The sequence below is a fragment of the Drosophila nasuta genome, chromosome X, assembly GCF_023558535.2.
Source record: "Drosophila nasuta strain 15112-1781.00 chromosome X, ASM2355853v1, whole genome shotgun sequence".
NCBI lineage: Eukaryota > Metazoa > Arthropoda > Insecta > Diptera > Drosophilidae > Drosophila > Drosophila nasuta.
The window spans coordinates 25,971,075-25,996,215 of NC_083459.1; the positions used below are offsets into that span (position 1 = coordinate 25,971,075).

A 25,141-nucleotide genomic window follows, 5' to 3' on the forward strand; every position below is an offset into this window, starting at 1 on the left:
TCTCTTTTCCTTTTTGATAATGTTTCGGGCAGCTTTCGAAGCATATATAGTATATCCTTTTTAGGAACTCGTGTTCCATTACCACTGGAACGTTTTGGAAATGTGAAGCCAAAGTTATGTTATGTTTTTAAATAGAAATATAACAATGCATTAATTTGAGTTTATTGATTATTTTGTTTTATTCCCATTGTACCACACTAGTGAAATGTTCCCTGAGTGAATAGTTTTTGTTTTCAAGCATTTTGCAAACGTTTCAGTTCCCAAAACGTTCCAATCGCAAAATAATAGAAGCCCGCTGGAAAGTTTATACAGTATTGGTGTTTGCTTTATACATATGATATATGGGCTATGTTCCTAATGCTGTTGCTGTTGTGTTGCGCCTTGACCTGTTCGCTTTTTGTTTTTTAGTTCCAATTCCATTTTTTATTAAACCCATTAATCGACAATAAACCTAGGTGCTAAAGCTCTTTTTGAATTGTGTTGTGCTGCGCTTTATAGTTCAAGTTAAAAAGTTACTGCTTAGAGATGGACAATTTCACTAGCATCTCTGTCTTAGTAATCGGCTTAAGATGTGCGAGTTTACTCCCATCTCTAACTTTAACGTAAGTGCTTAGAGATGGGTGAGGTTACTCCCATCTCTAGCTGCAGCTTCAGTGCTTAGAGATGAGCGAGTTTGCTGCTGTATCTAACTTCAGCTTAAGTGCTTAGAGATGATCGAGTTTACTTCCATCTCTAACTTCAGCTTAAGTGCTTACAGATAAGCGAGTTTGCTGCTGTATCTAACTTCAGCTTAAGTGCTTAGAGATGAGCGAGTTTACTTCCATCTCTAACTTCAGGTTAAGTGCGTAGAGATGAATGAGTTTACTTCCATCTCTAACTTCAACTTAAGTGGTTAGAGATGAGCGAGTTGACTCCCATCTCTAACTTCAGCTTAAGTGCTTACAGATGAGCGAGTTAACTCCCATCTCTAGTTAGAATAATCCGTATACACTCGGATTCAAATGAGGCGCATTTCCAAGATTTTTGGTACCTAATCCTTTCAACTGGCAATTCTTCCCTTCTCTCTCCCTCTCACAGTCTTGGCGTATGTGGAATGCGTATACTCGTTGGAGCATCGGCATACGATGCACACTACCTACAACATCGCCCGCAACATATCGCACAGTCAAACCATGAAGTAAGTACCCCAAAAAAATGATGCTTTAAATGTAAATCATTAATCATACGATTTTGTATTCGCAGCATCATGCCGATGAGCAAGGATATGTCGCCGGAGCTGGAGACGCCGCCAGCGTTGCCGCCGAAGAACTACAAGCAGCGCAAGGCATCCACAACATCCTCCTCCTCCGCCTCCGCCTCAACTACAGTGCCGACAGCAATCATCACCACACCGCCAGCTAGTCCGAAGCCCATGCTAGGCGATGTCGGGCTGCGAGGCAGTCGCATGACGACGGTTAGCGAGGAGCTCAACGATGTGCAGGGTGCGAGCGAAGATGCTGCTGGTGGAGCGCCGGCGACATTGGACAGCAATGAGAATACGTTTTACTGTCACTCGCATCAGTTGCCCAGCGAAACAAGGGAAGAGTCCACAATGTTGGCGCCCATTAATACGCCGCAAATGCTGGAGGCAGGTGGCGAAGATGTCACTGGCGGAGCGGAGCAACAGCAGACGGAATCAAGGCAGCAAATACCTTGTGAACTGGAGCTGGACGAGGAGGATGAGGAGGAGGAGGAAGAAGATGTCGATAATCAGCTGCCTAATATGCTGGAGGAGATTGACATTACGCCATATTTAATACTCAAAAAGAATGAGGAGGATGGGCCCGAGGTGAAGGGCGGCTACATTGATGCGCTGATCGTGCACGCCAGTCGCGTTCAAAAAGTCGCCGATAATGGTAGGCAACATACTCATAATCATAATCAGAATCAGAATCAGAATCAGAATCAAAATCATTATCATACGCTAAGTCATCCACATAATCGTAGCGGTAGTAGTAGTAATCATAGTCGTAGCAATCGTAATTGTCATAGTCAAAATTCACTAACACTGCCCCGGACAAACCGTAAACTAAACAATCCAAATCCATCTTCTGTTGTTGTTGTTCATTCCGTACGTGCAGCATTCAGCGAGGCGTTCATCACCACCTTTCGCACGTTCATTCAGCCGATCGATGTGATCGAGAAGCTGACCCATCGCTACACATACTTCTTCTGTCAGGTGCACGATCAGAAGCAGAAGGCGGCCAAGGAGACCTTTTCGCTCCTCGTGCGCGTTGTCAACGATCTGACGTGAGTATAAAATAAAAATAATCTAAATACTATCGATAACAATATCGATTGCTGGCGAACTATCGAATCCATTATAATTATGCTAAAGATATACAAATATTCAATTCGTTTCGTCAATAAGCATAAATTGCTTCGATCGATAGTACCAACGATAGTTTGACAGCTTGCCAATTATCGATAGTTTTGTTACTTCCAAAATAATGTATGATTTCTAATTGACATTCTCTTTGTTAACAGCTCCACAGATCTGACAAGCCAACTGCTGAGCCTGTTGGTGGAGTTTGTCTATCAGCTGGTCTGCTCCGGTCAGCTCTATTTGGCCAAGCTGTTGCGCAACAAATTCGTGGAGAAAGTGACGCTCTACAAGGATCAACGCAGCATCCATTATGCCTTGGAGCGCGATCAGCTTGGCGGCATTATGGGCAGCGGCGGTGTCTGTAGCGGTGGCAATCAATTAAGTTTGCTCGACTTGAAGTCATTGGAGATTGCCGAACAGATGACGCTCCTGGATGCGGAGTTGTTTCAGAAAATCGAGATACCCGAAGTATTATTATTTGCCAAAGATCAGTGCGAGGAGAAATCACCCAATCTCAACAAGTTCACCGAGCACTTTAACAAAATGTCGTATTGGGCGCGCTCGAAAATCTTGCGACTGCAGGACGCCAAGGAGCGCGAGAAGCATGTGAATAAGTTTATCAAAATCATGAAACATTTGCGCAAAATGAACAATTACAATTCGTATCTGGCTCTGCTCTCTGCCCTGGACTCGGGTCCCATACGCAGGTATGATTAACATTCATCTAGGGAGTGTTCTGGTATTCACTTTCGCTGTTATTTCGCGTTTTTAATATTGTATTGCTTACGATTCCGCTTTATAATCATTTTATTTATACTTTATATTCTATATTTATTTAATTTTATGTTTGAAAAGTGCGAAAGTAAATACCAGAATAGATATAAAATTAAATGAGTATAAATTGAAATGATTAATCCTGCTTAACATTCATCTAGGAAGTTTTCTACTATTCACTTTCGCTGTTATTTCGCGTTTTTTTTTTTTATTTTTACCTTATATTCCATATTTATACATTTTTATGATTTCAAAGTGCGACAGTGAATAAGATTAGTTATAAAATGAAATGAACATAAATTGAAATTGATTAATCCTCTTTGCAGATTGGAATGGCAGAAGGGCATTGCGGAGGAGTTGTGCTCGTTTTGTGCGCTCATCGATTCGAGCTCCAGTTTTCGTGCCTATCGTCAGGCGCTGGCCGAAACCAATCCGCCCTGCATACCCTACATGTAAGCATTAACTAATGGGTATATCATATATATGTACATAGTATTTACCTTTTTTACACCCCTTACAGCGGTCTGGTTCTACAGGATTTGACATTTGTGCATGTGGGCAATCAGGATTATGTGTCCAAGGGTGTCATCAACTTCTCCAAGCGCTGGCAACAGTACAACATAATTGTCAACATGAAACGTTTCAAGAAGTGGCAAGTTATCAAAGCATATTCACATTCATTATAAGATTATACTAATTGAGCTCAATTCAATTACAGCGCGTATCCATTTCGACGCAATGAGCGCATCATACGATTTTTTGACAACTTTAAGGATTTTATGGGCGAGGAGGAGATGTGGCAAATATCGGAACGCATCAAGCCCCGTGGTCGACGTCTGGTCAACAACTATTAGACGTTTGCCTCCTCCACTACAAAACACCAACTACATTTATAGTGCAATGGTTATACATATACTATATACTTATATATATATATATACTATATATTAACTTAGCAATTACAAACAACAACAACAACAAGAAGAAGATGAAAACACTGTAACTATTCTAACTGGGTCTGAGTAAATAATCGTTCGCTAATCGTATCTATATACACATACATATATAGTTATAATATATATATATATATATTCATGTATATATATCGGCAAATATATGTATAGCTAAAGCATGCAGTAATAATGTACCTAAATACCATATAATAACATTACAAAAATACCACAGATCTGTAGTTGAACAAAACAAAAAAGCAGTGCGATAAAATATGAATTATGTAAAAACTATATATATATATATACAATAATGTATAAACATACAGCAAACACTTCTAATCGGACGCGATATCCTATTTCATATTCTTTGTTTTATGTACTTTTTTTTTTTGCTTTTGTTTCCCCAACAAATATAATTTTACACTGTATTAACAACGAATTTTCTGAACAACAAAACAACAAAATATTACGTGTTTGTAGAAGCCAAAAAAAAAACAAGAAAAAAAAACTAAATCAAAAAAACGTTTAAAGAGTTGTATGTGTTTTAAATAAGATTTAAAGATAAACAAAACAAAATGAAACCAAAACGGTAACAATCACCTAAAAACACCAAATTGAAACGCACACAAAAAAAGAAAAGAAAAAAAACTAGGAAACCTTTTCACTTGTAATCTACTACGATTGGAATATTTGGGATGATTTAAATCGTACTTTATCGTACTTTAAAACTGATTTTTTTTTGTGCATGCAGCGCTGTTTCGTTGACCATTAAAAACGTTGAAGAAAAAAAAAAACAAGAAAACAAATACCTATCTTTACCTTTAAATTGAAACCGCTAATTTACCTCCACCTCGCATTTGTTTAAGGTCGGAACTTGAGAACGATTGACTTGCAGACTGTATGCACAAAAATGGTTGAAATGAAATACACCCCCCGAGGTTAACACTAGTTAAGATATCGACAAGAAAAGCAACAACAAAGTTAACTTTAAAACAAATCAATGCCAAGCCAAGACACCAACCTAGCCAAAATCAATCGAAAACTAAACAAACAAACAATAATTGAGAAAGCTATAGTCAAGTGTGTGCTCTACTCTTGAGAGAATACAATAAAATTAAGTGTGACCGTGGCAAAGCAATATATCCAATATAGCTGCAATCAATTCTGAACCCGTTAAATTATTTCTTCGACGATCATAATCAATTTTTTAGAAGCCATTTCTTTTTTTTATATATATATATATTTTTTGTCTTAAGAGGTGTGATCGAATTCCTAGGTAAATATATATATAGCTATTGTTCCTATGTTCGGAATATATGGCTATATTGTCTTGGGATCGAAGCTGCCTTCTTGTGCCTGTTTTTGGTTACAATTCGGTTGACACTAAATTATGATACCCTTCAACCCCATGGTTACAGGGTATACTTAAGTTTCACACACTCAATTAAACGAATCAACTTGAAAAGTTACAAAAAAAAAAAATATGAAAATAAAAGAAAAAAATTATGAAATTTGAAAAAAAAAATGATTGCTTTTAGCCAACTAAATATTTACAGAAATAAATATATACACGCACATATATATACAGAGATTTCCGTTTAAATAAATACTTTACAAAAGCGAAAAGAAAAATTGAAATTGAAAATGAAAATAAAAAAAGAAATCTATCAAAATCGTATACAAAGTGTATATTAGTTAAGATAAGCAAACTTTATATACATATATATATATATGTATAATATGCGATATATATGTATGTATCTATATGCACACACGTACACACACATAGACACACAGTTACAGCTACAGGTGTAACAGCTTCCATGTTCCAACAACAGCATACAACAAACACACACACAAACACAGACACACGCACATAGAAACAAGACTGTCTTTAGGATATATGTAGTAGTATTTCTTGTATATCTAATCAATCTACATATACTTATATGATTATTATTGTATGTACTGCTGCTTATAAAAATTGTTATAAACGAAACTTTAGCAAAGTTGCATGCACCCACATACACACATACACATACACAGAGACACAGACACACACACACAGACACAAACACATTGAAATTGAAATTGAAATTAAATCAAAATTTAAAGCTACCTAAATCTAAATTAACTAACCTCTACCTATGTATGTCCATACACACACACACACACACAGACATTCACACAGATACGCACACAGGCATTGAATGCTATATGAACATACAAATATATATATATATTTATAATCGATATACAACTCATCGTATATCGGGATATCTCTGATTTAGTCATTGCTTTGTATGTGCCTATTATCAATTTTTGATGTACAATTTGAGGGACATCCGTTACCAGTTTTAAATAATATCCACATTTTTAAATATGTATGTATGTAATGTAATGTAATTTAATGTAATCGGATAAACAAAAACAAAATCAACAACAACAACAAACAAACAATCCGCAAACCTCGTACCGCAAATCCTAATGTTTAAGCTAAACTTAACAGTTTCAACATTTTTTTTTAATTTTATGTTTTTTGTAATTTTAGTCTACTACATTGTATGTTTAACTTAACTAATTAGTTATTAAAAAATAATATATATACATATATATTTATCGTGACGTATTCGTACTTTCGTTTCCCCCAAGTAGAGCAATTTTCAATTGTAAATGTATTTGTAACTGAATGTTATACATTTATTCGTAAGAAAAATGGCTACAAATAAATGTATTTTTCCTTTAAAAAAAAATTTAACGGGTTTCTGATTATTTAAATCATAAAACGTTTTGAAGTTAGCGCCAAGCTTTAACAGTTTAGCAACATTATGTTAACATTTACACATATATTCACAGTTTGGTACATTGTCTTCTGTCCGCTGATGTAACTTTTTGGTATTATATTGTTGATCAATTGCAGAATCTGAATTTTCGTTGTGGAAGCATAAAAACAAATGCTTGATGTATTTTTCGTATATTGCAAAACTGGTATCAATTAGTGTAAAAAGTTTGTTAGGAGCACTGCTGCAAAAAGTAATTTTAAAATACGCGCGTCGTATTGCACAAGAAAAATACCAACATATTCGCTGCAGTGTAACCAGCCAATCGTTCTGTTTGGTATATATTTGCCGCCGTAAAAAAGTATATTTTCAACTGTAGTCTGTGGTCACGTTGCCGGCCCCACACTGCATAGCAGCAAAACAAAAAGTCAACGGTTTCGAACGGTACTCGCACTCGTCGTCGTCACAGAGTCTCGTCCTCCGCTGCAAACGGAAGAAATTTGCAAAGTTTTCGCATACGAATTAATGATCTAAAGCTAAAGTAATTTGAATGAATATATAACAAATTTATGTGTGTGTGTGTGTGTGTGATTATGTGATTTTTGTTAATTTATTTGTTAATGTGCAATTTAAAAGGATTCTACGAAAACATCAAAAACCTAGTGAAATAGCTTTGAGAATTAATAGCGCCAAAAAAGAAACAGCAAAAAGAAAAATACGATACGATCAACCATAAACAATAATAAGAAGCGGTAAAGTTGTGTCGGGGAGGAAGTTAAGGCGAGGCGGGGCGGGCAGCATCCAATTTGCAGCTCTTTCAACGGTTTTTAATATCAATCGATTGATCGCTGGCTGCTGCCCCAACAACGATCGTTCAATTAATATTCGCTTGTCCGCTTCATTTAGTACACTTGATTGCCTGTTGAACGCGGCGAACGATCATCGGCAACATCATTATCGTCATCGTCAGTGTGATGATAATGATAACGATGCTGTTGATGTGATGTCTCTCTTCTTTGGCAGACAAATTGAATGCTCCTTCGAATGCTGCTGTTGTTGCTGTTGTTGTTGTAGTTGTTGTTCAATATTGAAAGTGCGAGCTAAGTGAAGCCGGCTAACAGCCGATATACAACATTATATGCGTACAGATAGTCGATAAATTACGTAATGCAAATTTTGAACCCTTTTTTTCGTGTTTAGTCTTTGCTTTTATTTTCGGTTGGGTTTTTGTTTTCTTTTTATTTTTTGCGAAGTTGACCCTGAGCACTAATTGAGCTTCAGTCAACTGAGTGCGAGTGTGTTTGTGTGTGTGTGTGTGTGGGAGCAAGCTGGAGCATAAGAAGCTTTCAAAGCTGAGCTCAACGGTATCAGCTGAGCTGGAGAGCTGAACGGATCCTACAAAAGTTGCCGTAAAGCTTTCGGTGTAGTTGTTTTTACTTGTGTGTAGTGGCGTTTTTTTCTAATGTGCCCAATGTTTTTCTTGCAGTGTATTTTGTTAGCCTCCACTGGGCCGCCTGTACTTACTGCACATACTCACACACAGGCACACAGACTATATTTACTTTGGTGTTGTTGTTTGCGTTTTGGCGCGCTTGAAAGGCGTGAAAGTCATTGTCCAATGCAGCACTGACTATGAATGCGGACTGCGCTTCTGCTGTTCTGCTGCTGCTGCTGCCGCCATCGCTAACACCTTGTTGCCCACCTTGCTGTTGTTGTTGTTGTTGTTGTTGGTAGTAGACCGGCAAACAGTCGACTTCTTGACCACTTGAATGCTTCCTCCGCTTATGTGAGTGTGTGTGTGTGTGCAGCAACGACAAACAAATGGAGTGGTGTGCAAAACTCCTCAATCTCGATCGTATGCACACACATACACAGACACACATACTTTTACAATCACTCACAGCAAACACGCACACACACACGGAGCTGCACAATACAATCGCAAAATCAGAAATCAGAGTTCTGTTTTCTGTGAAGTAGCTTCTGCTCATCTCTCCTCCTTCTTCTTCTCCTTCAGCTTCTCTGTCTCTCTCTCTCTCTCGTTTGCTCTTTGCTCGCTTACTGGTTGTTTGTCTGCGCTGTTTTGTCGTTCCCCGTCCACCCGTTAACATTCCCATGCCCATCTCCTTGTCACGTTTCATCTCGTCCCGTCCCATCCCATCCCATCCCATCCCGCAGCGTCTGTCGTTTTGTCTTGGCCTGGCTGGTCAGCCAGCCAGCCAGCCAGCCTGCTTGTCTCGCGCTCGCTACTTGACCGGCTGCACTGCGACGTCGCCGTCGCCGTTGACGTTGGCAGCGACGTCGACAGCGGTACATGAGCCCACTTGGAGACAGTCGTTCGTTGTTCTTGTTCTCCTCGTTGTTGCTGTTGTTATTATTATTATATGTGTTCGCTTCTTCTTCTTCCTTCATCTTCTGGCCAGTGGTCAAGAGATGAGCATATGGCCAAAACGATCGCGACAATAATAACTCAGTTGCACTTAAAATTATATTGTTATAGCGAAAAACTAATATTTATAAGAAATATTATCATTTATCTTGCATTTTTTTATCATTTCTATATTAATTTTTTTTTTAAATTTGTCTGTATAAGGAAATTTTTAAATAACATCGAGTGGAAATTAGTGAAAGGATCAGTTTTACTTTACTCTTATTTCCAAATCAAATCAATTGATTGCTTTAAATTGTACAAATTTCGGATCAGTAAAAAATATAACACCTGAAAATATGAAAATTGTGACAAAACATAATAATCTTATTTTTAAACTTGCCACAAGCTTTAATCGAAAATTACATTCCCATTTTTTTTTTGTAAACTTATTTATTTTGGTCAAAAGCTTTTTAGCCAAAAATCTTTAATTTTTGTATACTATGAAAAATGTAAAAAAAAAAATACAAATTGATTTATTTTTAAGGCATTTTTGCTTTCTTTATGCCTTTTTTGTATGAATTTTTTTCACTTCCAGAAAGAAAAACTGTAATTTTAAAGTGATGTATAGTAAGTACAACAATTGCAGATTGGGAAGTCTCCTTAATGACAAAAGCATTTAAAAGCAAAGTTCATATTTGCACTTCACTTTGTAGAGCATTCGAAAGTCGCCTAGGTTGATGTGGAGGCGATGCTGTGATTGTCTGGTTGCCTGGTTGCAAATATTTGCTGAAGGTGTTTTTGATGCTCTCTTCAGTTGTGTGTTGTTCATTAAGCAAACAACGAGTGTTGTGCTTATTGTTGTTGTTATTGTTGTTCTTGTTCTTGTTCTGGTTATCGTTGTGATTGTTAGCATCATTTAAATCGGGAGCCAAGTTAAAAAGTAACATCGATTTGATATGAGGATCGCGTTGTTTGAATTTTGTTTAGCTATTCGTTTTATCTTCATCAACTCAACTTCTGCCTGACACATTTTTATTGCATCATGGTGGATGATCTCCCAGCTTCGTGCTTTGTCGCCAGCCCTGAGTTTTGTCCAGCCCTGCGGCTGGCTATGTCAACCGCCTCTTCGGCTCGAGGGCTCCTAAAGTGGTCGCTGTCCAAACATACAGACATATGAGTATGCGATTTCCACAGCTCTTCCGTTTCTCTGACCGAACCCAAACTTAAAACTCAAACCCAACTTCAAACTGGATTCCCAATACCAAAAGACAGGCATATAAAGAGAGATTGAGAGGAGAGAATCAGAGCAAAAGAGAGGGAGAGTGAGACTGGAATTGAGATGAACAGTGGGACACACTATGTCATTGCTATCCCGATTTCAATTTCAATTCCAATTCCGATCTCGATCCCGATCCCATCCTCTTGCTTCGTTCTTCGAAATTTTTATTTTTATTTCCATTTGTTGTTGTTGGCCTCTTCTTTATATTCTGGGTAATAAGGTGTGAGAAAGGCAATAATCGTAAAGAGCTAACAAATTGTTGCTGCTGCTGTTGATGCTTCTGCTTCTGCTTTCTGCTTTGAATGCAGTTGTTGCTGTCTTCGGTTTCACGCTTAAATGTTAATCTGTCCTTTTTAGTCGCTCCATACACTTCTCTGATCATGGTAACTGAGAGATCGCTTTAAGGTGTGATATAGGGTGAGGCTATTTGTTTGGATTGCTTATAAACATGCCAAAACAAACTTGAACTCGAACTCAAATTGAGCTATAATCGGAAGTAACAAAACTACTATGCACAATCTTACAGCACGCTGATAGATTACACTGAGAGGAAATTCTATGGCACAGTTGAGATTTTAAAACATTCAATTTATTGCAAAATAGGTAAATAACAATCAAAATAAATAAAGAGTTAAGAATGTGTCTCAAATTCTAAATTAATAATTTATTATCAAATAGGAAACTGAAAATTCCAATAAATAAAGAGTTATAAAAGTATCTCAATTTTTAACGAAGGGGAAAAACTTGAATTTATTATCAAAATAGGTAAATAAATAAATTTCTTATTACATTTCTCATAAAATTAAAATAAAGAGTAATTCTTCTATTTCATTATAACAATATTTAATTAAAATGAAGAATGCCCAGCTTTACATTTCTCAATTACAGTCAGTTATGTCAGGAAAGTCAGGAATCTCGTTGAGACAACGATTCTATTGAAATTCCAGTTTTAAGCGCAGTTTGCGTGACCTTTTTGTCTTGAGGATGTCAACTAAAAAACGATTGAGCAACAGACAAGACATGTGAATCGAATCATTTGAAATTGAGTATACAAACAATTATATTAAAATAGTATATACATATGTATGTCTATGAGTCTTCTCCGTCTTGTGCACTTGTGTCTACTAAGTGCCACTAACTAATCAACGTATCAACGTATCAAGCGGGGCTCTTATCAATATTTCCATTAATCACACAAAATATAATATTATAGCATTTTGTTGGTGTTGTTATTTCCAAATGGGGAAAAGTCAAAACAAATGAAATGCTGCGTGCTATTTTTATTTGTTTTTGTTTTATTTTTTCTGTAGTATCTGCCAGAGTTTATTGCGTTGTGTTCATTTCAATTCTTTATAAGCTTTCTTCACATCCGTCAATTTCAAGAAGTTCGCAAAGAACGTGGGTGGAGCAACTCTAATTGGATGCAATTAAAAAACAAGTAAGAAGAGTTAATTATTAAAAAAAGAAGAAACTAAAAATTATAGTAAAATTGTACTTGATTCTTACTCATTCTTAATCTTAATCATTCTTTGCTCAAAAATTGAACAGACAAACGGATAATAGTGTCACTTTATTTGATATGCTCAGTTTTATTACCCTTCTTGGTCCAGAAGACAACATACTGCTGGCAGTCACTGTGTCACTGTGTGTGTCTCTGTGTGTGTGAGCATAACCTCAATTGTTAAGGAAAGAGAGAGAGAATGTCGTCGTATCGTATCGCATATCGATAGCCTCGATTGTCGATTGTTGGTCGATGGCATTCCTTATTTGTATGCTTAATGCGAAGCCACATGTCATTATCTTCAAGTAATTCCTCATAATCGCCATGTTTGATCTTATTAAGACACCTTAACTTGTTTTCTTCGACATGGACATCATCGACTCCCGTTCCCGTTCCTTGTCCCGCTACCTCTTTGTCTCTTTGTTGTTGTTATTGTTGTCGTTGTTGTCGTTGTCGCTGTTCCCCTCGTTACGCTCATTCAGTACGTGCTGTTGATGGCCAGACAAATGGCCAGCCAAGTGGCCTGTCTGTCCGTCTGTCTGTCTGTCTGTCCGTCCGTCCGTCCGTCCGTCTGCCTGGCAACTGATTCGATGTCGTTTTGGCCTGTCTCCGATCACATTCATTTTTTCACCCGTCTGTCGTTTTTTTTTTTGTGTTTTTTTCTTTCATTATGTTAAATTTCTGCCTTGTCTGTGCCCCGTCGTCTTGCCTCGGCCTCGGCCACTGCACCTGCAGGCAACATCGTTGACTCTCTTGGGCAACAACTACTCTTCACACCACGCCAAGTGCTAACGACTTTGTACCTGCTCTGTCTCCAAGTCTGTCTTCTGTCCACCGTCTTCTGCCTTCTGCCTTCTGTCTCCCATCGCCCATCTCTCATCTCCTACTCCGATCTCTGTATCACAGTCGCAGCTTCCATTAACGATCAACGCATCAACCGCATTGTAACCTCTTCTCCTCTTTTTTTTGTATTTTATTATAGATTATTTTTGTTTTGTTTTTGCTTTTGCTTTTGGAGTTAAGATCAATCCCCAGTAGCTGCATTCAATGCACATTCACTTTGCCATTTCAATCCATTTCAAAACCAAATCAAGACGTTAAAATCATTATGGAAATCAGTTAGATAATCCTAAGAAACTAACAAATTTATATTGCAGTTCGAAAACATATTAATTGATAGAGAAACGAGTATGATAATCTTTTCAAATCTGTATAGAATTGAAATGAAACTTTTCTAAATAAGTTAAAACGAATGTGAAATAATAATAAAAATAAGATAGTATCAAATAGGAGTAAGAAAGTGGAATTCAAAATGTGAAATTGAATTAAGAAAAAATATGAAATAATAATACTAAGAAGATAATTTCAAATATCAGTATAAAGTGGAATTCAAATGGGTTTTTTTTTCTCGGGACAACCTTCAAAATTAAAGGGCTGAAGAATGGATAAATGTGGTCACAGTTGTGACATCTCGAGACCCTTTAATTAGGTTTGTGAAAAATTATAATTGATTGATCTTCAATTTAGGTTGAATTCAGCTTCTAGTTCAATTCTATTTCTATTTCTGGTATTGTTAATTTATTGTGTTTATAATACTTATAAACTAATTTAATAAAGTGTCGATATATGTGCTTTTTTTGTTATTGTCAGCTGCCATCTGTGTTGATTGTGGATATATCGCGAATATGCGATGTTCAAATAGAGTTTTCTTTGCATTGGGCACTTAGCTCAATCAGTTTTATTTTTTCATTTCGTTTTTTTTTTCATTTTTATGAATAGCAAAGTCAATATTTGCGAGTGCACAGCGAAGTTGCGAAGCAAAGGAAGCGATCTGAACAAAGAAAAGCAAACATCGAGTGCGACTGAGAAATGCAAATATTGTTTGATATCTGTTGCTTTGTTTACATAGTATCCATTTCCATTTCGATTTGCCAATTTTCAATTTGCAATTTGCAATATTGCGATTGCAGCTGATCTATTAATTAATGTGCATCTGTTTGTTATTTTGATGATCGTCCCCACTCCTCTCCCCTCTCCAATCACAGCAAACATGCCACTGCAGGAACTCGGTTGCTTTGTCAAATGGTTCTATCTGGTGCTGATTGTCCAAACCATTTTATGCCTTGGCCACATCGAGTGTCGTCAGAATCACAATCGTCACAACAACAACAACAACAATAGAAGAGGCGATTCGATCAGCTCAGAGGAGAATCACAGTCTTGGCGATGATGTCGATAATATTGCGGATAGCGATAGCAGCATTGGCGCTGGACACTCCGCAGGCGGAGGTGGAGGAGGCGGAGGCTTCCATCGACGTTCGGGACGAAGGAGAGCGCAGGGCGGTGGTGGAGGCAATCGACACAATCGCAATGAGGAGAGCATCTCGCTCTGGATCAACGAACAGCAGCTCAAGATGCTAAGCGGTGAGTTTGTTAAACACTCTGTGAACCGGTTCGCTGCACCAATTAGCGAGTACAAATGCGGTTTCTGGAACAGTTTGGCATTTGACACGTTTGTATTACTTAAAAATAGCCAAATAGATTCGAGTTTAGTTTCAAAATTAGAATCAAAATATGAACTGAAGAGAAATTGCGGTTCATCCAAATGGTTCAGCCTTGAACCGTTCTGCTGATTGAGATGATTCTGTGTGTTTTTCAGAATGGCTCGACTTTAAAGCTTTTGCATTTTTAAAAAATACCCAAGTAAATTCGAGCTAAGTTTTTATGTTGCAATCAAAATATGAATTCAATTTTCAAGGAGTAGAAATTGCAGTTCATCGAACTGGTTCAGCCTTGAACCGTTCTGATAATATTCTAGTTTAAATGTTATCACTGTGATAATATAGTAGAGAAGATATAGAGTTTTATGTGGGAACTAAAATAAAAAAAAAAAACAGAGTAATGCTTGTAAGAATATGAACATAGATTCCTCGTTGAACCGGTTCAGGGTTACTCTCTTCAAATGAACTCTCGTGCTATTCTAGAAATGTAGATATATAGATTATAGATTGCTCGCACAAGTAGCGCTTTATCTTTTATCAGACAGCTATCAATTCTTCCCCACAGCGCTCTACTTTCCCCAGGGCTACTCGGATCGCATCTATGCCATTCACAATGGCCGCGTGACGAACGAGATGCGCGACACGACGTTCTACAATTATCTGGTGATACCATCGGAGGTGAACTATGTGAACTTCACATGGAAGTCGGGCAAACGCAAGTATTTCTACGATTTCGATCGACTGCAGACAATGGACGAGAGCATTTTGAAGGCGCCAACGTTGTCGATCAACAAACGTGGCCGCATTCCGCAGGAGCAGAAAAGTAAGTAAGCCCATCATAGAGTGACGTTTTAGAATGCAGTGTGCAATCGCGCTGTCTCCCGATTTTTCTATATATCAATCTAAGCTAGATTTTAGCATATTCCTGCCCTGCACCGGAAACAGCTCGGGCACCGCCTCGTTCAATGTCGGCCTCAAGATTCAGACCAAAAAGAACAAACCATTATCGGGCACACCCATCCGTCTGAACTTCAAAAAGGAATGCGCACATAGAGGTGTGTATGATATAGACGCTTCCAACCCTACTTCACTAACAACTTTGCAAGGTAGTGTATATGAAAAGTCAATAAAAATGCTTTATATTCAAATTTGCATAGAACACCATTGAGGGCGCTCAAGAGCAAACTATTCAAAATAAATTTTCGGAATTTTACCTTATGGTATTTGTTTTTGTTCTTGGGCGTGCTCTATTTGTAATTACATTTTATCATTCATTTTTCGTACTGTCGCTAATGCTTTTCCGTTTCGCCATTCGTCCGCTTTTACTTGTACTTCCCCTTCCTTCCTTACAGCACACTCGTATTCCTATCTCTACGCTCCAAGCTCATTCGCTATCGATATCTCTTTTCCTGGGTTTTTTTTAAGCTCGATAACAGCGTATTTAAAAACTAGAAACACGATTTGAAGAGGTTTTTGAAAAGATTTCAGAAATAAAAGAAAAGTAATTGCAGAAAAATATAATTGACAACGCGTCCTTCCGACCGTCTGTCCATTCCCTTAAATGCACAGATCTCAGAAACTACAAATAATAGAGCCACCAAATTTTGGTAGCAAACATCATCGAAAACAAAACATATTTGCAAATTTATTTTCAGTCACATAAAAGACAAGATCGTTTCTTTGCTCTGCTTTTCTTCTTATGCTTTTTTGTGCTATCTCTGGTATACCCTTTCGCTTTGTCGAGTCTCTCGACTCATTCGTTGTGCTTACATACATCTACACACACACACACACACACAAAGTCCGCTTTCACTTTCTCTTAGAAAAAAACAAAACAAAGAAAAAACACACACACAACAAAACCACAAACGACAAAAACAAAAAATGATTGAACTAAACTAAATAAACTTAAGCTCCCGATCCAGAATGCACACTGAAATGTGGCAAGAATGGTTACTGCAACGAGGATCACATCTGCAAGTGCAACGTCGGTTACACAGGCCAATACTGTGAGACGGCCTTCTGTTTCCCACAATGCCTCAACGGCGGCAATTGCACGGAGCCATCGAAATGCACCTGTCCCGATGGCTATCAAGGCACACAGTGCGAGGGCGGTAAGTCAACCACGCTTCTCTATATAGAATACTATCCAGACTAACTGACTGATAGGAGTACAGCTGTGAACTTTAAAATATCAGTGCGATAGAAATATAACTACATTACTGAATATTGTCTCGAAGTTGCACTACTATTTCAAAGTTCACAGCTGTATAAGCAGTCCAACCGGTATGAGTTAGAAGGCTGAAATGAAATACAGCAGATACTATATTTCATTGCCACGGAGCTAGTCCACCATAATAATATCCACTTTTTTAATACCACAAGTTATTAAATAAAACATATTCTCTTGGTTGGTATTAAAACTCAGCCCAAAATGGTAAAAGCTAAAAGGCTGCAATCAAAACTCCCACAGCAAATGGATTAGTTAAATGTCGTACAACTAGCACATTTTATTTTACGCTTTACAGCTTTATTAACTGACTAACAAATACATCAAGGAACTGCCCAAATAGTAATAACTAGAAGGTTGTAATTTCATTGCAAATGAATTAAATCCAGAATTAAATGTTACAGCTGACAGCTCACAGATTATATATTACGCTCTATTTATCTATATATTTAATAGCACACATGGTCAAACGTTCACATTTAGATCTTTTTGGATATAGCTATGGCCGTCTTGCAGCCAAATTTAATGACCTCGGTCAAGGCGTTATAGAACGGCGCCTGCTCAGCGCCACAATCAATGCCGGTGTCGTGATGCTCTTGTTCCTCGTCGCGAAACTTTGTGATCGTCTCCAGCAGCTCCTGCAAAATGTTAGAAATACTTGTAAAGACTTCAGAACCTCTTTGTTTTCATTATTAAACATACCTTATCTGGGTTCGGGGATTCCATAATCTGTCGCAACTGATCGTTGTAGTGCTCAACGATCACTGTTTCTACAGCCACGGTGCAGGCCATGGCGGCCTTCTCACCCATCAGAGCTGTGCCCGCGCCCAGGGCAAATGCAGCCACATTCCAAATGGGCGCCATGACTGTGGGACGCACTCGATGGTGTTGTATTAGATGCTCGAATTGCTTGCGATGCTCCTTCTCCTGCTCCCACATATGCTCAATTGTTTTGCCCATGGGCCCATTGCCCAAAATTGCCATTTGTCCCGCATATATGCGATCGGCGCCCAATTCGCCAGCATGATCCACGCGTATAATCTCATCTGTTAGCGGTGTTGGTCGAGGGCGCAATGGAGGCTTTGGTTTACTGTCGGTATTGGCATTGGGGGAAGAGGTGGCGGTGCTGCAGCGTCTGGAAAGACGGATAATCTGCTTGCCCGCACTACTGGCGGTTCTTAGCATTGTTTGGCTGTAAATAGAAGAGTCATAATATCATAAATACATATCTTTGAAATAAATTTTAGACACATCGTGTCTTCGATAAGCAGAGGTTGAAATAAATGCTGAGGTTTTTTGTCATAGCTTAAGGATTGAAGACAATACATTTCATGATTCCTTTTTTATGGTTTCGCCACAGGAATTTGCAAGGAGAAGTGCTTGAATGGCGGTAAATGCATACAAAAGGACAAATGCCAATGCTCAAAAGGATATTACGGCCTGCACTGTGAATACTGTGAGTGTAATCCTCGATACTCGATTCATGCTCAGTGTGTAACTTATTTAATTTGTTGTTGCCGCATTGCAGCCAAGTGTGTGATACCGTGCAAGAATGGCGGACGCTGCATTGGCAACAATATGTGCCGCTGCCCGAACGGACTCGATGGTCATCATTGCGAAATTGGACGCAAGCAGCGTTCCACCTGCAAGTGCAGCAACGGTGTCTGCTTGGGCAGCAACAAGGAGTGCAAGTGCCAGGATGGGTATCAGGGACGCCACTGTCGACGTCGTAAGTCCCAGCAGAGGAGACACTATGGTTGATCTTCTACACTGTCTGTCTCGCTCTCTCTACAGGCATTACAAATCGTTCGCTTTGAGCGCTGTTTGTTCTCTCTCGCTGGGCCCACAATGGACACGCACCAACATGTCACATGTAAAATAACAAATACAACCACTTAAACAAACAAAAACAAGTTAAACGTAATCGTACACGTTTGTTTGGGGCTCCACTTCCAACAACAATTATACTATTTAAAATGAAAATGGACAAAACGAAATAATACTAATTGTGATACAAATTTTTTTGTAATTTAAAATTCTTAAATAAAAACTAAACTAAAACAAAAAAAAAAAACAAAACAAAAACAAAACACTCACTTGTATCAGGTAACAATTGACAATAAGAATTTTATGCAACAGTTCACGGAATGCAGACACAATGTTTTTATTATTTTACGACCGGACCGGCTGATAATTGGACTACTAGGGATGGAGAAAAATCGACGACATATCGATGACATGTTCGTGCATCTTAAAATTATAATTTGGTTGGTTAATGATTTTGCAGCGAAATATTATTTAGATAATCATTTAGCATGATAAAATGATTCTTTTAGATGAATTCTAACTTTATTATAACGAAATAAAAAAAATACAAATTTTATAAGTGACAGTAGTATTTTTATACCAATAAGAATATACAACATCGTGTACGGTCTCCCATGTAGTGTTGCACAACATCCGCAGAAGTGCTGCCAGTCAGTATAAAATACACACTTGGTTAAATCTATTGAATATAAACATTGCGCATGCATGGACGTAGGCAACAAACAATGTAAATAAAGTTCAGAGAAAATTTAAGTAAAACAAAGCAATGCTTTCTCAAAATGCTAATGATATAGCTAAAAATAAAGTGTGCATAACATTTAAGTAATAACAAAATTCAAAATTCGTTGGCACCCCTTTGGAAGCATGTGATGACTACGCTGCTGAACTCGCGTTAATTTAAATAATAGTCAGCTGACGCCTGTTGTATTTTTTTTTGCAGCAAAACTACTGCTAACAAACAGAACGACAACGGCGATGTCACCCAGAAATAACCATGATCCGACGTCCTCCGGCGGTGATTCGGGCAACACAAATGTGCAGGAGGCCGATCTACAAGGTAAAAATAAAACATTAAAATTTGTTGCCCAATTTGGGAATGTTTGTCTAATGCTCGTCTTTTTGGGCATTCTACAGAGATGGAGGACGTTAATCAGAGTCTAGATGCCTTGAGTTGCGCCCTGGACGCTGTGGAGCAGCGCACCGATGACATTCTGTCCCAGTTGCGTGTGCTCTTGGACTCGAATCGCGAGATTCGTCGTCAGCTGGCGCAGGAAAAAGACAATGCCACCGAAGAGGAGGACCACCAAGACGACGATGACGAGATGGAGGGCGGGCAAGAGGGCGTGGCAGGCGTCAATTAATTGACACACAGTTGTATAAACTAACAGTTATTCTTTCTATACACAACATTTATTGTTTCTTAACAAATTTATTGATTTCTATATATGATATATATGTAATAATTGTTACAACTACTTTTTGCGATTTCTATTTTTGTTCTTCTTTTTGCTGGACACTTGGCCCGCGATTTGCTCCACTTTCATGTTCACCAAAGCCTTCGCTTCGCGCTTAAGACGTGCATTCTCAGCACGCAAGCTGGCCAGTTCTGCCAACAGAGACGCATCGTGTGACTCTTCGGGTTCCGCCATCTCCTCGTCCTCATCATCATTCTGATCTTGATCTTGCTCCTCTTCAGTTGCTGCTGCTGCTGCAGCTTCCTCTTCGTCATCGTCGTCCGTCTCGAGACCGGTTGGAAAGTAGCTGTCATCAAAATTACGTTTCTCTAAATGCTGTCTATCCTCGTATTCCTCGGTGACCAGCACTTCAATATAATCGTCATCACTGGGTGGCGTTATCACACGCTTCAGGCTGTCGGCAAAGAACTTGGCCGCCTTGGGAGCCGGATGAAAGCGTGACGAGCTAATGAGACGCAAATGCAGATTGGTAATGGAGCCCAACTGGGCAATACTACGAATCAGCTGGCGACTGGCCACATCCCAAACACAGACTTGTTTGTCATCACCACCAGATATCAGCTGATCCGCATTAACGGACAACGCCAGGCTTGTGATGGCTGCGCCCGCCGTATGACCCACAAAGGCTTGACTCTCGTTCTCCTCCAAATGGTATTCCTAAAAGAAGCGATTGTTACAGCTATAGAGCTCGAGCAAAAGTGAATTTACTGCACCTTCATGCGAGGTATTTTGTTCATGTGATAGACCAGCACTTGTCCTTCGCCGGTGCCCACAAATACGCTCGTCTCCAGCTTGTTTACGATGACGCTGTGCAAAGCCACAGGAAACACGACGCTGAGTAGCATGCTGCCATTACTGAGATCATAAACCTTGCAGCAGCGATCCAATGAAACGGTGTACATAAAGGCCCGTATGCCACCCATGCCAATGTGGACATCAGTCACAGCCAAGCCGTGATCATTGAAGCTGTAGAAGGGTGCATTGTCCTCGCTGTCGCCGTTGCCTAGCGGAGCCACGGCGCGTGTTAGATTCCAGACGAGCACGGCACCATCCTTGCCCGCAGTGGCAAAGTGTTCACCGTTGTCGGTGAAGCGTATACAGGTGATCGCCTGGAAGTGCTTGGCCATCATGTTGAGCAATCGACCCGAATTCAAATGCCACACATAGATTGTTTCCTGAATTCCAGCGATGAGGAAGGCGGAATCTGGGCTAAGGGCTAAGGCAGTCACATTGCCAGGCACGACATAGCGTATGGTGGACATCTGTTCCTGTCCGTTGAGGTGCCACACATGGAGCAGCGGTTTAGTGCTGTTTGCCGCAATCACGAATTTCTCGCCCAGCATATTTAGCGTGTGTCGCTGCATTTGGCCGCCACCTTTGTATCGCATCAGATCGGTGCCTGTACGCAGATCCTGCACGTTGCAGGAGGCGCGCTCATTGTTTAAAGAACTAATGAATATTGCCTCGACAATGTCTCCCATGATTTTGATTTGAATGCATGCACGTGCGAGACAACAGCAACAAATAAACAAAACGTCGTTATAAAATGCCTGAAAAGTTGCCGCATGCTGGTCACACTGCGTGTCTACTGGGCCACGATACGATACTTGCAGCAACAGTGCTATCGATAATTGAAAAGTTGCGACAGCAGCAAGCATCGATAATTCAAAATCATTTGCCTAACTTTGCGGCGATAACGTACGGTGCGCTATTGGAAAAATAAATACAATTAATTCGCCACTAATGCGTGGCTAACTGATGGTAAAAGTGCGATGAGCGGATACTTTTGGCAATTGGTTGGCATAAGCACAGCACTAAAAGTTCTGTTGCTGCCAGCGCAGTGAGTACAAACAATACCGGCAAATCGTATGAGCAACTTGACAAACTTTGTTGTTGTCGTTGCAGTTATTCGACCGACTTTGAGGTACATCGCAATTGGTTGGCAATAACACACAGTTTGCCAATGGATCGCTGGTATGTGGATGCCACAAGCGAATGGACACTTGACTATCCACCATTCTTTGCCTATTTCGAGTGGCTGCTCTCCCAGCTGGCCAAATATGTCGATCCCGCGATGCTTGTGGTGCAGAATTTGAAATATGCCTCGGCGGAAACTGTTTATTTTCAAAAGATCTCGGTGATTGTGATGGATATGATCTATGTGCTAGGCGTACGCTCCGCGCTCGCTGCCCTGGGCGTGGTAAAGTCCACACAACAACATATTGCCGGCTGTATGTTGCTGCTGCTCAATGTGGGATTAATCTTTGTGGATCACATACACTTCCAGTACAACGGATTCCTCTTTGGCCTGCTGCTGTTGAGCGTGAGTGCGCTGCTCAGGCAACGCTATCTGTTGAGCGCCTTCAGCTTTGCCGTGCTGCTCAACTTTAAGCACATCTTCCTGTATATGGCGCCCGCCTTTGCTGTCTATCTGCTCAAGTTCTATTGCCTGGGCAAGCAGAGCCGGCAATTTGTGCTTTCCATTGCCAAACTTTTGGCTGTGGGTCTAACGCCATTCGTGCTTTCGTTTGGTCCCTTTTGGCGTCAGCTCCCACAGCTAATCTCGCGTCTGTTTCCCTTCAAGCGAGGCCTAACTCACGCATACTGGGCGCCAAACATTTGGGCGCTCTACAACACAGCTGATAAGTTGGCTGTGGTGGCGTTGAAACGCACTCCACCCAACGCGATGTCATCGACGAGCTCGGGACTGGTGCAGGAGGTGAAACACATTGTCCTGCCCAACATCACCCCGGGCACAACGTTTGTGCTCACGCTACTCTTCATGCTGCCCATTCTGCTGAAGCTCTTTCTCAGCAAGACCAAAGAGTAAGCTGTGCATTTATAAAATGACTTGTTTCTATTGTATTTTTAATTATTATTGTATATTGCAGACAAGCCAGGCTGGTGTTTCTACGTGCTGTGGTGTTGTGCGCCTGCTCCTCGTTCATGTTTGGTTGGCATGTGCACGAGAAGGCAATCCTAATGTGCCTTATACCATTGTGGTGAGTAAGCAACAATTCACTGAAGTATTTTATACATATATTGTTATAATACCCTGGCTGATTAAACGGTAAGAGCTGGGAGTCAGCAGCTTTAAGTATAGACTCAAACCCTAGCAGGCATTCCAACCAGTGCTTAGCGAAGAAGCGAACCATTTATACCTCCATTTAGGTAATACAAAATTGAGTTTGTTGTCTGTAATATTTTGAATATGGTTGATGAATATATCTTGTTTTAAGTACTAGTGAAGAATATTCGTCTTAACTATTTCTAAGCTAACTTCTTATTTTTTTTACAGTCTTCTTGCTGTCGTCGATCGACGTGATGCCAAGTACGCCTTCATTCTATCTGTCGCCGGCTATTTCTCGCTGTTGCCGCTGCTCTTTGAGGTGGATCTTCTGGTGCCACGCTATGCTCTCTACTTGGCCTACATGGCCATGTTCTATGGCCAGCTGGAGCGCATCTATAAGGCCACCAAGCTGGGGCTCCACCTACTCGAGTGCATATATTTCCTAGGCTTCCTCACCATTCCACTGTACGAGCACTTGTTTAGCCGCTTGTTTGGCGTCCATCAGCAATTGCCGTTTATGCCGCTGCTGCTCACCTCATTGTATTCATCGCTGGGCGTGTTGTATTTCTTTGTTCGTTACTACATCTATGCTTTGGACATTGCGTGGCCAAGTTGGCCGAGTTTGACCAAACGCCGTGCGCCGCAAGTGAAATTCTCGGCAGCGAAACGCAAACGTAAAACCAAATAAATCTTTTACACTTTGTATATCTACTAGCAAAAACAATGTCTGTGTGTGTGTATGTCTGTCCAAGGCGCCTGGCGCAACAGCCAGAGGGCCAAATACAATGGAAATTAAGCGGAAATTTAGGTAGCTAACCTCCGTCTCTCCGTCTCTACCTGGCCTTGAGTGGGAGTTGGATTGGGTCATAAAGTAAACAGGTAACGACAAGTGACGCTAGGCGCGAATGACGAATGGCGAATGGGCAATGTTCGTGGAAAATCCATGGAAATCTGCGCGCTCATTTGAATGAACTTCAGTCTTCAATTGCAACTCCCGAGGAACAGATCGTCAGAGCTGAATATGAATACAACGATGCAGATGCAGATGCAACACGATGCTGCAAAGTGAAGTTGCTAACGTAAATTTATAATTCAAAATTAACGTTGTTATCATTTAATTACAGTCAACAATCGCACGATAAAAGTTGCTTCCACAAGGGCTCCTACATTGAGCTATCCACAGGTGTGATGCGTCGTGTGGAGGACATTCGTACGGAGGACTTTATACAATCGGCGCTGCGTAGTCCGCATTTTCAGCTGTTGGAGGCGACAGTGGTTAAAATTGATCGAACTTCTTCTGGTCCCAACATCATCATTACCTTTAGCTATGCAACGCAGAATTTAAAGGTGGATACACGTATTTGATATCACTTTGTAGACCCTTAAGTATTCCCCCTTTCTTTTGCAGGTCAATATGGAGGTGACGGCATCACATCCGCTATTTGTCTATGGTCAGGGTTGGGCCTCCTGTGATCCGCAGTTATCACTGCAGCTGTATGCGCTGAAGTGCCAACAGCTGCAGGTGGGCGATATTTGTTTGTCGTTAGTGGCACAGCCGGAACAGCCTCCACCGCCGCCGCCACCACCTTCGCTGCCCATGGCTGGAAATTATGCATTTGACGCGAGTTCCAGGCATCCGTATCAAATGTATGCGGAGATGGCGAATATTGTGGCTGCTTACACTCAGCACTTGATTGGTAAAATGCGCAACTGAATATTTGATAATTATGTATTAAGTATGAATAAATAAACATTAAAAGTAGGACAACGACTGTAACAACGACTGTGTAATTTTCATATTCCATTTTGGCGCCATTGGTTTTAATGTTGCGAAACGTCAGAACGTATTCCCCGTTATCAATTTCACGACATCGCTTATCGATACTTTTGCATGTATCGAGCCATGAAGTGTGCGAGTATTAGTAGTATTAAAATACTAGCAAATATAACAGCAGCTTTGTAGCTGTGCTTTTAACTTCAAGGTTTCACTTGCATTAAAATAAAGAATTCCGTTGC

General features: G+C 39.9%; 7 protein-coding genes across 19 annotated transcripts in view; 5 read left to right on the forward strand and 2 right to left on the reverse strand.

Moving 5' to 3' along the window:
- Positions 1-5,576, forward strand: part of LOC132796591 (guanine nucleotide-releasing factor 2) — a 30,888-nt gene extending 25,312 nt beyond the window's left edge. For all 8 annotated transcript variants that reach the window (XM_060807817.1, XM_060807816.1, XM_060807813.1 and 5 more), the window contains 7 exons: positions 1,078-1,177; positions 1,243-1,895; positions 2,121-2,289; positions 2,527-3,072; positions 3,466-3,591; positions 3,660-3,791; positions 3,858-5,576. In XM_060807817.1, coding sequence (XP_060663800.1) covers positions 1,078-1,177; positions 1,243-1,895; positions 2,121-2,289; positions 2,527-3,072; positions 3,466-3,591; positions 3,660-3,791; positions 3,858-3,993 — 1,862 coding nt within the window. In that variant the 3' untranslated portion in view covers positions 3,994-5,576. The remainder of the gene's footprint in view (positions 1-1,077; positions 1,178-1,242; positions 1,896-2,120; positions 2,290-2,526; positions 3,073-3,465; positions 3,592-3,659; positions 3,792-3,857) is intronic.
- Positions 5,577-7,281: 1,705 nt separating this feature from the next.
- LOC132796594 (protein shifted) lies at positions 7,282-18,815 on the forward strand. 6 transcript variants are annotated; one of them, XM_060807824.1, is made up of 8 exons: positions 7,283-7,413; positions 14,069-14,446; positions 15,089-15,346; positions 15,435-15,629; positions 16,437-16,637; positions 18,114-18,209; positions 18,282-18,482; positions 18,548-18,812. In XM_060807824.1, exons 2-8 carry the CDS (start codon positions 14,074-14,076, stop codon positions 18,568-18,570), a joined length of 1,347 nt encoding a protein of 448 aa, XP_060663807.1. In that variant the 5' UTR covers positions 7,283-7,413; positions 14,069-14,073; the 3' UTR covers positions 18,571-18,812. The 6 variants fall into 6 exon arrangements, with proteins under 6 accessions (XP_060663810.1, XP_060663807.1, XP_060663809.1 ...); XM_060807827.1 differs by having other exon boundaries at positions 7,282-7,413; positions 15,435-15,578; positions 16,449-16,637; positions 18,282-18,815; XM_060807826.1 differs by having other exon boundaries at positions 15,435-15,578; positions 18,282-18,815.
- LOC132796595 (5-demethoxyubiquinone hydroxylase, mitochondrial) lies at positions 17,014-19,043 on the reverse strand. Its single transcript, XM_060807828.1, has 3 exons — positions 18,851-19,043; positions 17,456-17,945; positions 17,014-17,391 (listed from the first exon to the last, which is right to left on the reverse strand). Exons 2-3 carry the CDS (start codon positions 17,936-17,938, stop codon positions 17,233-17,235), a joined length of 642 nt encoding a protein of 213 aa, XP_060663811.1. The 5' UTR covers positions 17,939-17,945; positions 18,851-19,043; the 3' UTR covers positions 17,014-17,232.
- A 156-nt stretch (positions 19,044-19,199) lies between these two features.
- On the forward strand, positions 19,200-20,055 carry LOC132796597 (UPF0184 protein CG14818). Its single transcript, XM_060807830.1, has 3 exons — positions 19,200-19,307; positions 19,521-19,637; positions 19,715-20,055. The coding sequence occupies exons 1-3, from the start codon at positions 19,286-19,288 to the stop codon at positions 19,939-19,941; spliced, it is 366 nt and encodes a 121-aa protein (XP_060663813.1). The 5' UTR covers positions 19,200-19,285; the 3' UTR covers positions 19,942-20,055.
- Positions 19,998-21,598, reverse strand: LOC132796592 (WD repeat-containing protein 18). The gene is made up of 2 exons (XM_060807819.1): positions 20,769-21,598; positions 19,998-20,712 (listed from the first exon to the last, which is right to left on the reverse strand). Exons 1-2 carry the CDS (start codon positions 21,534-21,536, stop codon positions 20,053-20,055), a joined length of 1,428 nt encoding a protein of 475 aa, XP_060663802.1. The 5' UTR covers positions 21,537-21,598; the 3' UTR covers positions 19,998-20,052.
- Positions 21,599-21,708: 110 nt separating this feature from the next.
- On the forward strand, positions 21,709-23,960 carry LOC132796593 (probable dolichyl pyrophosphate Glc1Man9GlcNAc2 alpha-1,3-glucosyltransferase). The gene is made up of 4 exons (XM_060807820.1): positions 21,709-21,895; positions 21,961-22,881; positions 22,947-23,057; positions 23,354-23,960. Exons 1-4 carry the CDS (start codon positions 21,828-21,830, stop codon positions 23,811-23,813), a joined length of 1,560 nt encoding a protein of 519 aa, XP_060663803.1. The 5' UTR covers positions 21,709-21,827; the 3' UTR covers positions 23,814-23,960.
- A 132-nt stretch (positions 23,961-24,092) lies between these two features.
- Positions 24,093-24,885, forward strand: LOC132796596 (ataxin-1-like). The gene is made up of 3 exons (XM_060807829.1): positions 24,093-24,190; positions 24,250-24,472; positions 24,534-24,885. The coding sequence occupies exons 1-3, from the start codon at positions 24,093-24,095 to the stop codon at positions 24,837-24,839; spliced, it is 627 nt and encodes a 208-aa protein (XP_060663812.1). The 3' UTR covers positions 24,840-24,885.
- Positions 24,886-25,141: the final 256 nt, after the last annotated feature.

Coding starts and splice junctions, on each gene's coding strand:
- LOC132796596 (XM_060807829.1), top strand. CDS start 24,093: ATGAACTTCAGTCTTCAATTGCAACTCCCGAGGAACAGATCGTCAGAG. Junction 24,191..24,249: donor ATGCAACACGATGCTGCAAA/GTGAAGTTGCTA, acceptor ATTTAATTACAG/TCAACAATCGCACGATAAAA. Junction 24,473..24,533: donor ATGCAACGCAGAATTTAAAG/GTGGATACACGT, acceptor TTTCTTTTGCAG/GTCAATATGGAGGTGACGGC.
- LOC132796597 (XM_060807830.1), top strand. CDS start 19,286: ATGGACGTAGGCAACAAACAAT. Junction 19,308..19,520: donor GGACGTAGGCAACAAACAAT/GTAAATAAAGTT, acceptor TTTTTTTTGCAG/CAAAACTACTGCTAACAAAC. Junction 19,638..19,714: donor GCAGGAGGCCGATCTACAAG/GTAAAAATAAAA, acceptor GGCATTCTACAG/AGATGGAGGACGTTAATCAG.
- LOC132796593 (XM_060807820.1), top strand. CDS start 21,828: ATGAGCGGATACTTTTGGCAATTGGTTGGCATAAGCACAGCACTAAAA. Junction 22,882..22,946: donor TTTCTCAGCAAGACCAAAGA/GTAAGCTGTGCA, acceptor TGTATATTGCAG/ACAAGCCAGGCTGGTGTTTC. Junction 23,058..23,353: donor ATGTGCCTTATACCATTGTG/GTGAGTAAGCAA, acceptor TTTTTTTTACAG/TCTTCTTGCTGTCGTCGATC.
- LOC132796592 (XM_060807819.1), bottom strand. CDS start 21,536: ATGGGAGACATTGTCGAGGCAATATTCATTAGTTCTTTAAACAATGAG. Junction 20,713..20,768: donor ACAAAATACCTCGCATGAAG/GTGCAGTAAATT, acceptor CGCTTCTTTTAG/GAATACCATTTGGAGGAGAA.
- LOC132796595 (XM_060807828.1), bottom strand. CDS start 17,938: ATGCTAAGAACCGCCAGTAGTGCGGGCAAGCAGATTATCCGTCTTTCC. Junction 17,392..17,455: donor AATCCCCGAACCCAGATAAG/GTATGTTTAATA, acceptor AACATTTTGCAG/GAGCTGCTGGAGACGATCAC.
- LOC132796594 (XM_060807821.1), top strand. CDS start 14,074: ATGCCACTGCAGGAACTCGGTTGCTTTGTCAAATGGTTCTATCTGGTG. Junction 14,447..15,088: donor GCAGCTCAAGATGCTAAGCG/GTGAGTTTGTTA, acceptor TCTTCCCCACAG/CGCTCTACTTTCCCCAGGGC. Junction 15,630..16,436: donor TTCACTAACAACTTTGCAAG/GTAGTGTATATG, acceptor AATAAACTTAAG/CTCCCGATCCAGAATGCACA.